At 37.7% G+C, this 11366-nt stretch overlaps 1 protein-coding gene across 1 annotated transcript; it reads left to right on the forward strand.

Annotated features, from left to right (window-relative positions):
• The first annotated feature begins 2128 nt into the window (after positions 1 to 2128).
• cusr (Copper-only SOD repeat protein) lies at positions 2129 to 11321 on the forward strand. The gene is made up of 10 exons (XM_079889888.1): positions 2129 to 2348; positions 3555 to 5622; positions 6186 to 6285; positions 7331 to 7408; positions 7506 to 7604; positions 7699 to 7831; positions 7948 to 8062; positions 8644 to 8768; positions 10224 to 10307; positions 10393 to 11321. The coding sequence occupies exons 1-10, from the start codon at positions 2309 to 2311 to the stop codon at positions 10482 to 10484; spliced, it is 2934 nt and encodes a 977-aa protein (XP_079746014.1). The 5' UTR covers positions 2129 to 2308; the 3' UTR covers positions 10485 to 11321.
• The last annotated feature ends 45 nt before the right edge of the window (positions 11322 to 11366 follow it).

The following is an 11366-nucleotide window of genomic DNA, read 5'->3' on the forward strand; positions in this document are numbered from 1 at the left end:
GAAGTGCTAAAGAAAAACCAGAAACGTGTTCCACTAGTTGGTCACTTGTTTATTTGACACCCAATGACAAACAGAATCTCTCACCTTTGTCTAAAGTGGAGGTTTAACCTTAAACCACATACCATTACCAATCGTTTTATGTATGTCAGTTTCTCATAGTTTTCTTAGTCTCAAATGGAAACAGCAGCATGTATTTCTGCTGGGGTTTAAACACTTCACGGGATGATGCTCCTTGTTCAGTAAATTGAACGTAATTTAATTTTAAATTACTCTTTTTTTAACGTTTTTTATTACTACTTAGATATGCTATGTTGATGCAAATTTTGCACTGTTTTCTGTAGGGTGTGGTGACACACCACTGTGAACGATCATAAACAACCTGCAGATGGCAGCAGAGAACCTATACACAGAAATAATGTCTAAAATATAGCTTCAACTGTTATTAATGATTAAATTCACAGTTATTCTCATCAACACTGCTATAGTGAACTGTGTTATGGAGTATACAGAGTGTACTTTTCCTATTAAGAAAAACTTATTGCCAATATTGACATTGTTCGAACTGTCAATAATGACCTTTGAAATTTACTTTTTTTCTACTATCATAGACTTGCTGCATGTTCTACCTCATTTAGAGATACATTAGATGCAGAACCAGAAACATTCCTAATTATTTAATCTAATTAAAATTATTATATTTTAAAATAATTTGTAATCAAACATACACAGTCTGAAAAAAACACATAAAAAATAACTAAATGGATGATTGAATAAAATGAGTAAATCAGCAAATCAATTATTATTAATCAGTAAATCAGCAATTTATATCAATGAAAAACAGAGTATAGTGACAGATTGGCATATTGACAGCTTGTCTGATCTTCTGATGATGAAATAACAACTTCGCCTACCTGAGAAGAGCATTAAGGTAATATAATCACATCATGTGACACCAGGTAAAACTTGAGTTGGACCTATACGTCATGTTCAAGAGATTAAGGAAGCAACGGATTCTGATGAAATAATCAGAACAAATGATCTATACAATACGGTTCCATACAATATTTACAGTATTTACTTATATGTATAACCTATCTATAAATATTTGAACCCATCTTGACTTGCGTAGGATTATGATTTTTGTAAATTTTTTAAAGAAGTTGTGAATTACTACGATTCAGAGTTTATGTATGTGAATGTCCTGAAATTAAATGTGTAGTTATGCCTATACCTCATTATTATTGTCAATATCATAATGCTGAAGTATAGCACAAACCATAACATCACTATTCTAAAACATAAACTTTAGTGTCTGTATGTGTTTGTACACTTGTATGTCCTTTTATGACAATATCATAATAACCTGATATGAAACTTATCCTTGAAATGACAGATAAGCCCGAAATGAAACACGGCCGTCTGTTTAATGAGCAGAACGGTCATCTGATGAAAGAATAGCTGCTCTCATTCTAATAATGAAGTGAAAGTGGAGATATGATCATAAGGGAACCAAAGATTAGAAGCAGCTTCTTTATTTGTGGACTGCTTGTTTAGTCACCATATTTCTTGTGTATACGCCAGCTATAATTAACCATAATAATGTGAATCTTTCCATAGCAAAAATGAGTGTCTTTAAATGGACTGTTGTCTGCATCACATCTCCTCATTGAGGCCTCAACAGTCATTATCAAAAATAGCACCAGTTGAAGAACCTCAAGAGCATCTTGGAGAAGCTCCTGCCAAAAATAAATCCTACGGCTCCTATATTTATCAGGAAAATGTTGTTGTATTGGCCACTTTGAGGAGAAATCAAACAGCAAGAAACAGAAAAGTAGAAAAAAATACCAATGATCGTAGGTTTCAATTACTAAATTTGCTCCTTAATCTATGCCTAACACCAAAATGTTGAGATTTATTTTCCTTTAGTGTGTTCATCACTTCCATAAACCTTAATTCTGGGGAAAACCTGCAATATTTCCATGGTTTTAAGTGATGCTTAGTGTATGTTGTGTCAGCTGTTATGTGTCTATGTCAAGAAAAGCGTGAACGCAGGATGTTGAGAAGCCACTCCCTCTACATGCCCTCCCTGGAGACTATAGAAGAGACAAGCCACAGTCTCATTCAATCCGGCTACACACTGAGACATTGAGGAGTTCACACATACACACACATGCACACATCAGACTACTCTAGTACTGAAGGTTATAGACACACGCAGAGGGCTTCCCTTGTGAAACCACTCACACAACTGCCTATAACTCTTTCTACCTCTTGCTTGCAAACTCACACATAAACAACAGCTGGTAACATGTTGCTGCCAAGAGCTTTGACCCTGTTCATCCTGTGGGGTAAGTGCCAACTATCTCTCTTTTTTTCTTTTTTTTTAAACCCAAAAATATATGGATTTGAATAACCAACACTGCATGTTCAAAGTGTGTGGTCTCTCAACTTTGAGTTTCTGGAAAATTGTTGCAAAGTCAAGGGTAAAGTTAATGATTTGCATCATATTGTGTCACTGTAAGATATTATACATTCTTAGTTAGCGTATTAGCATTTGACAGTCTGTAATTGTTTAACAATTGTTAAATTATTCAGTGACCTTGTGATACCTGGTGATATCTAGTGTTTGTATGTGATACCTATAGTGTTTCATAAGGTATAACGTGATGCTAAATGCATAACAGGCACTACAAACAAACTTCAAGGTTGATGAATGTGAGAGAATGTACATGCTAATTTTTTACTACACTTAAAAATATTGGTAATTTCTAAGCCCTCTTTTTTAAGTTAACATAGTTAACCTGTATCCTTAGTTACGGTGTATGAGTTAAAATTTTAATTTAACCTTCACACCTATTACACAGTGGAAAGTGCTGAAAAAGTCAAATCATGCTTTCATGTCTTTGATATTTTTTTATGAATGGGAGTTTTGCATAGCTGAAAACTTTACTTTTTTGTATGGATCACTGTTGTTCAGTATGACTCAGCTCGACTGTGACATTATTTATTTATGTGTTAAACCACACAATTCACAGAATTCAGCCGGACACTCCCTAAGTTCTTCTTAGAGAATCTCTTAGAAATGTGACACCTGAACCCACCTGTCACCTGAGCACATCCTAAGCTAATAATATTGTCCTTTAATGAGCGTTATTGGCGTCTAAAAAAGTATAACACAGAGGTCTTCAACCCTTCTCCTGGGGACCCACTGTCCTGCAAAGTTTATTTCCAACCTGCTTCAGCACAACTGTGGTTTTTAAGCGATCCTGAAGAGCTTGATTAGCTGGTCCAGGTATGTTTGAATAGGGTTGGAGTTAAACTCTGCAGGACAGCGTGTTGAAGGGTTGAAGACCTCTGGTATAACAGATGAGGTGTTGACATGAGTAACATGTCTAATCTCACACTGGAATCTGACTGATCTGTTTGATATATCTGCATGTGATCTTCTAAAATTAAACGCTTTAAGTCATAAATGGTTTGTAGACTTCCTGAAAAGAATGAATGTGCTTAATTTGAACTCCTGATATTTTGATTATTCCATTGACTGTGTTTAGGTTGTGCCTCTTGTGTGCGGTATCGGGCTGAATTCAACATGGTGGGGATCACTGGTTGGATCAGCTTTGACTCCACAGAGCTGAAGTCCACTGTTAATCTCACAGGAACCGGAACGTGTCCATCATTCAATATCTCCCTCACTACGTTCCCTGTTATGTACGGCCATTTTGCTTCACCCTGTCAAAAGTCATACATAGGAGACAGTGTTTTCACCTTTTCTGTAAGTACTCCCCAGGCTGTGGTGAATGTGCCCGCTCTATTTGAACAGCACCTTAGTCTGGAAGCCCTCTCAGTGCTGGTGGAGACATGTAACGGCACAAGGATTTGTGCCGGACTCATGTCAGAGTCCCCGGTCAGAACGTGGCAGGCACGGTTTTTCAGTCCCGTGGGTGGGAACATCTTCATCCGGCAAGTGACAGGAGAAACAGGGGCGAGGGTTCTCTCAGATCTAAGAACTATCAATCAAACCAGGACTTTTACAAATGTCACAATTTTAGTATCACAAAGCACTGCCACCAGCTGCACTACACTTCTTGGTAGTCTGGATCCCAAGAGTCTTACAAAGCTGGGCCTTCTGAGTGTGGGATCACCTCTAGAACCTGTGAAGTCTCGGTTGGAAATCTCCGCTCTCAGTTCTGGTGTCCGCTTCGCTGTTCTCAACTTGACCTCAAGCTACGCGTGTGCAGAGATCCGAAGCGTTGAACTGAAGGTTGTCAGTGCTGTCCTGAACATGCAAGGGATTAAAGGCTACTTCACCTTCCATCAATCATCTCCGTTCGATCTCACCACCATCACTGTTAACCTGACAAACCTGGACAGAAGAGTTGGGCCGTACCACGTTCATCAGTTTCCCCTACCCCAGATGAGATCTCCCTCGGATAGCAGCTGCAGCAACAACAATGTTGGGGGTCACTGGAACCCCTTCAATGTGAATGTTATGGCACCGGCGTATCCGCCACCAAGAGGATCCACGCATGATCGCTTTGAGGTCGGAGATCTGAGTGCCAGACATGGCTCTCTGGAGGATGCGAGTAACTTTCAGGCCACTTTAACTGACTGGAACCTACCTCTGTTTGGGTGGAATAGCATTGTGGGTCGATCTGTCGTGATACACTTGCCCAATACGACACGATTTGCCTGTGCAAGTATAGGCTACCCCGGCGAAGTGACTGTCGCCAAGGCGGCCTTTCGTGGACCGGTTGTGGGGACGGTCCTGTTCACCCAGCTCAGTGGTGACCCATATTCTGATGTCTCTGTGTTCATGGACCTATCTTACGCACAACTCTCTGCACCTTCTACACTAAATCACAACTGGCACGTCCACATCTATCCCATCAGCACAGAGACAGACAGTGACCAGGCATGTTGTCTGTCCACTGGAGGACACTGGAACCCATTCTACGTAGACACAACGGTGAGTGCATACACTGTTAACTGTGGTCCTGACAGCCCTTTTGCCTGTGAAGTTGGGGATATCGCTGGCAAGCAAAAGACTCTCGACCTACAGTCTGAGATGGGTACGGTGGCTACCAAGAACTTTTTTACTGACACAACCTCTTGGATGTCTGGAATGATTGGTCGTTCCTTGGTGATACATGGTCCAAACCAAACGCCTCTACGGATCGCTTGCGCGAACATCACCTTGTTCCGCTTTCCCTCTGCTCGCTCAAGTTCTTGGTACGGGCCTGAATCTTCTGAAGGTCAAGTCCGATTCTCCCAAGTCTCTCCTCAAGGGCCAACAATCCTAAATATCTCCTTCACCGGGCTTAACAGCAGAGCTAGTGGCTACCACGTCCATATTCTTCCAATCAAGAGCGCACAGGAACCCTGCTCCGACAGTAACATCATGGGGCACTTCAACCCGTTTTCTGTGAACGTATCCTCATCTCCAGCTCCAGGGATTGGCACAGTCGACCAGTATGAGATTGGAGACATCAGTGGGAAGTTTGGATCACTGACGGGTCAGAACAACTTTCAGAACCAGTACATGGATGGTAATATGCCACTTTCAGGTCCGAACAGCATCATTGGCCGGTCACTGGTCATACATTATAACAACGGCTCAAGGTTAGTTCTTTTATGAATCATACATCCTCAAAACAGTCATCTGGCATTTGGCCTTTCACGACATTTTGAACTTTAAAATAAATATAAGGGATAAGTTTGCTTCTTCTTAATCTATTTATAAGCAGAACCATACATAGGAAAACAACTGCAGGTGCAGGTTGTGATACAATTCCCAATTCTGCATTTTGTCTCGGTTCCTCATTAAGTGTGTCAAAGTCTGGCACATTTGCCACATTGAGACAGCAGTGAGACTGTCAACTTTTAACATTTTTTTTGTAAAAACTGTATATTCCGGATAAAAAACCTCATGTCAGTTTTGTGTAAAGCTATTTAGAATAATTATGGAGTCAGATATCTGAAATACCTAATATCCATCCTGTCATGAAAAGTATGCGTGGGAAGATTCACACAGCTCATTCCTCTACACACATCATTCATAATGTTTATTTATACAATACACCAGATTTCTGTGACCCGCCTACTGTAGGAATGTGGGAAGAATCCTGTGCAATTTACTCGAACATGGATAACTTAAAATGGTTTCTGTCTTTCCCTATTTACAGAATGAGGTGTACAGATATCTCAGCAGAGAACACCCCAGATGGAAATTGGGTGATCGCTGAGGCCATGTTCAGTGGGGAAGTAACTGGGACAGTGATGATGGTAAAAACAATAGCAAATCTAATATAGAAGTTTTTAAGAATAAATAATATAAGTAGATTTTTATAGGTTAGGTGTTTGCCTGTTCAAAACTCAATCGTCATGATGGTAGGGTTTTCTGGGTGGTTGCCAGGATCTAAGGTGTTGCTACAAATTTGTCTATTTTGAATTGCTTCCACTTTTTCCATTGTTACTAAATTAGAGGGAACTGTAAAAAATAAGTGTCGTCCTCATCTATCTCTCTCTCACCATAAAGTGGCTTGAAATCTACCGTCACTTTAAATCTGCCACAAAAAGATGACACTGCTAATAATGCTGGATGGAGGAGGAAGGGGTGGTGAGGGGTAACTGGGTGAGGCTGTGGTTGTGCAGGGGTACAGCTCTTGTCCTGCTGGGACGGTATGACGCTCATCTCTACCACAGGCAGATGGATCTGTCACATGCCGCACAACAGACCTGCAGCTGTCTTGTGGTCTTGGTGTTGCGTGCGGAAGAACGACTCACATGATTTACAACAACTACAAAAAATTATAATTTTATATGTATAACACATTTTGTCTAGAGCATCTGGTGCATTGAAGCATTTGTCATAAAAAATGGTTAAAAAGCTTTGCTTCCATCCATTTCCCCTGTCGAGCAATTTGTTAGTTCTACTTGATTTTTTCAAGTTCTTCATTAGTTTTTGAATTCAGAGTGGTCAAACAAGGCAACAATTTAACTTTACTTAACCCTTTAATGGGCAGCAATATAAAATGAAAAAATACCCCAGGATATTTATTGTTGTTTTCCAGCACATTAGGATGCATAATACAATACATAATATAATAATACAATTGAATGTTTTTTTACCAAAAAATATTGCTTATACAGTAATCATTACATATATTATTGTATAATTTTTACAAATATATATTTATAATAATTTATTTTAAAATAAATATACCAAAAAAATATTTATATAGCCTATATTTTAAAAAAAAATGAGATATTGTATTTATTATTTATTTTAATATATTAATGCTAAGTGATACACTGTACATGTTTTTAGTACCAACAGACCTTTCCAGATGGCAGCTATGGTGACGTTAGGTTAGAGGTGGATCTACAGGCATTGCAACCATTAAAAGTAAGTTCGATTTTATCCGATTTTTCATTAGTCATGTTAGCTGTCGTAATAAAATTTTATTTAATTGAATGTGACCACTTTTATTATTGGTTTCTAGTTTGCAGAGGCTTCCTGGTACATTGCAGATGACCCGGTGGCGCCAGATGGTTCATGTCCGGGGGAAGACGAAATGTTTAATCCATTCAACATTACAAATGTGAGAGAAGATGAACTATTTTCTCATCAAATGCTACATATACATTTTTGAATACATCATGCAAAATAATTAAGACAGAATAATTGTCTCTCAGATGAACAACTGTTCTCAGATGAGGGCTCTGTCCTGTTTGGCTGGAGATCTGACGGGCAGACATGGATCCATAAGTCTCACAAAGAGACAACTGTACAATGACATTCTGTTGCAGCTGGCCGGAGACTTCACAGGTAGCAAATATGAATAACTTTCACACTTGCATTACATGCACATTGTATCTTCATGCGTTGGAATAAAATTCTACATAACGATTAACATAGAAATTGTCTCATTGTTTTACCCCCAGTTGTCCAGAGGTCACTAGTTCTCAGACTCAATAGCACCACAACTACATGTGCAGATATTCACTCAGAATCCCCTTCTGCCATGCAGATCTTCCCCAAAAAGGCGTCCTTCAGCAGGTGCGTTCAAAAATACAGAAGTGTCCTTCATGCTTTTTACGTTCAAAATATTAACTAAAATCTAGTTTTTAAGGATTAGATTAGGTAGAAGTACTGTAGATCCTTAAGGTTAAAATTGCATGTTTCACTGTATTAAATAACTACTTGAATTTGTCATGTCATGGCCCATGTAATGATGCATCATGATATAAATTGGTGTTTATATATCAATAACTGTACTAAGAATATCAGGACATTTCACAGAGAAAAACAAAAAAATCAACAAGGAAGAGCAAAACTTAGATAATTAGATTGCTGTGTGTAAAAATAGAAATAACTAAGTCAACAATCAAAAACATCATGGATGGGAAATGTTTATTATAATTCAAAAAGAAACACACACTCATTTACAGATGACAATGACTCTTGACATTACACAATGACTCCTGGTTTTCTTTAACACATGATATGTCACCTTTCTATAAAAGTTTTTAGTACATGACATGTTGTGATGATATTGATATTTGGATCCATTATATCACATAAAAATAATCTAAAGTCATCCATTAGATTTATTATGGCACGTTGACTGTTGTGTGCAGGTATGATTTCCGTAAGAGAGTGGCAGATGCGCTAGCCCTCCCCATATCCAGAATTTCCATCTTACCTGGGTCTCCTTCACAAAGGTCTGACGGGAAATGCCAGGAGGTCACTTATCTGGTGTCAGGTAAACAAAAGAATATGAAGCGACTTTTCTGCGACTTTTGTTGTATTCAGCTTCACAGGACATGTGGCGCTCATAGCGTGAGAAAAAAACTGTGAGATCTGACGCATGTTTTCATAGCCTAACGATTAAAAATAGCTCAGTGTTCAATGATGTGGAAATAATGCTAACAATAAATATTGTTATACAGTAATAATAAGCATATATTGTATGACAGAAAAGAGTCCCACTTGTATTAGATCTTTTGAGGGTCTGGGTGTGTCTCTTCATATATTATTGCAGTTATCGCTTTCCTCTGCTGAACTGACTTATTATGCTTTTTCTGTCAAAACAATGAACAATCCAGTCCATTCAAAAGACACAAAAAAGGGAAACTGCGCGGTAATCTGATGCGCTGGTGGAGCATAGAGACGTGGTGAAACAGGAGAGCGGTATATGACAGAGGTCTATACCACAGGACGGCAATAGAAACTAAAGTGTTCTATTTTTTATTTGTATTTTTAGATGGTGTGTTTTATAAGAAACTTTTTGAACTATACTTCATTTTTTTAAGAAAATGTGATGGGTGAATGTTGTGATTGAGTTGTGGGGGGTTGCAATGTGTTTGCATGCTAAATATAGTAGAAATGGCATTGTAGTTCTCTACAGGGCGTAGTTGAAAAGATCATTATCATATTTTAAGATGACTGGTCAAAAAAAACTGCAAGACACTTGGAAAAACAGGTTTTTTTCATGCACTGGTCAATTTTGAGATTTTGGGCTATTTGGCTTTTCATAACATGTTTGAAACTAGTGCAAAGAAAACATCCAAATGCATTTTAAGTGTTTATTTTATTGCACTTTATCTATTTGCATCTGTAGATTTCAGTTGCAATAGGACATGTATTTTAAAAAACTGTTTTCTCAAAATTATATATTTTTTTCTCATCCACAGTAGAACTTAAATACACCAAACTTTACAGTTTTATTTATATTCTCAATGTTTTTAATGAGGGGTTTGTTCATATATCATTTGCTTAATTTTATACAACATTTTATTCCTAGTGCAATTGCATTTGTTTCTGGCTGTTGGCAGTATTTCCTGATTTATGGAGTGATATAAATATATATAAAAAATCCCTTCTGTAAAAACTCTTGACTCTTAAGAATTTTGAACCTAGCTTTATCCAATGTTACGATATTTAATTATTTAAACATATCTTTTTAGAAAACTGGTTATACAAAAAATACTTGCAATTCTTACTTAAAGCAATCAACTGGTGAAGTATGATGATATCTATTAGTTACTTCTTTTTTTACTCTATTCACCTGAGGTGTCTTGCCTTGAAATTTGAAAAATCCTATTTAAATCATAAAAATGAACAAACTTTAATAGATTAAAACTGTGGGGAAAATCATTAGAAATGACCAAAAGTTAAATGGATAGAAACAATGATGTTGTAACAACCTGTTTTCCAGGTGAAGTGAGCCAACAGAAGCTGAGCTCAGTTAAGACCAGTGACAAGATGGGTGGGTTCAAAGAATCAAAGACGTGCACTCCAAGTAAGCCTGAACTCTTTGTTTATCAACATTTACGTCATGGAAAAGTGTTTTTCACTTTTAAACCTGGAATATCTTCCTTTTTCAGTTGGAAAGGCAGGACTGATGCTGGTCCCCTGCAGGATGGTCCTGTCCTTCATGATGGCTGCAGTCTTTCTGCTCGGGTTACTGAGGCACTAGATGGACCCTGCAATGATCTCACTGCTTTCACTTCAATACTTTAATAAACCAGGACAGGTTCACCCCAACGTTAGGAAGCCGTCAAATTGTGGTTAGACACCATATCGAAACGTCTTTCCAAAAAAAAAAAACTTTCAGTTGACAAAACACAGACAGCATCAAAGTGTCGGCCCAGATTCATGGACACTTCTATCTCTTACAGCCAACTTTTCATTATTGTCCGTAAATAAAATACAGCGCTACCCTGTATACTGTAAAGAACATTTCTCATTTCGTCATGTGCATTTTACACACCCATATTCATTTAAGACGTTTACATGATCATGTTTCACAAACGTCTTGAACTTGCTGCTCTGCTCTTAATGGTTTTTCCAAGTAAATTCCATTGTAAATTGGTTGTAAATTCACTGTAAATTCATCAAAAGCCTAACTTAATACTGTATTATGCTTCTTTATTCCCATGTAACTCAGATTTCTATTACGTGTATGTTTTATGATGCAATCCGTTTGAAAACAACACAGCCCTGGATTTCATGCAACATGACTTTGTTATTTGAGCCTGTGTCTTAGGCCGCACTGTTTTGTTTTGGGTTTTGTTTTGTTTTGGGTTTTGTGTGTGTGTGTGTGTTTTGTGGATGTCTGGCAGGTCTTACTAAGAATAATTACAAATATATAAAGCTACCATTCAAAAGCTGGGGGGAGGGGGTGTAAGTTTAAAAAAAAAAGAAATTAATACTTTTATTTAGCAAATTAGTCAAAAGTGACAGTAACGACTTTTACATTGTTTGAATAAAATGTATTTCAAATAAATGCTATTCTTCAGAACTATCTATTCTTTAAAGAATCCTGGAAAAAAGTATCATGGTTTTCACAAAAATATTA

This window comes from Squalius cephalus (assembly GCF_949319135.1).
Source record: "Squalius cephalus genome assembly, chromosome: 13".
NCBI lineage: Eukaryota > Metazoa > Chordata > Actinopteri > Cypriniformes > Leuciscidae > Squalius > Squalius cephalus.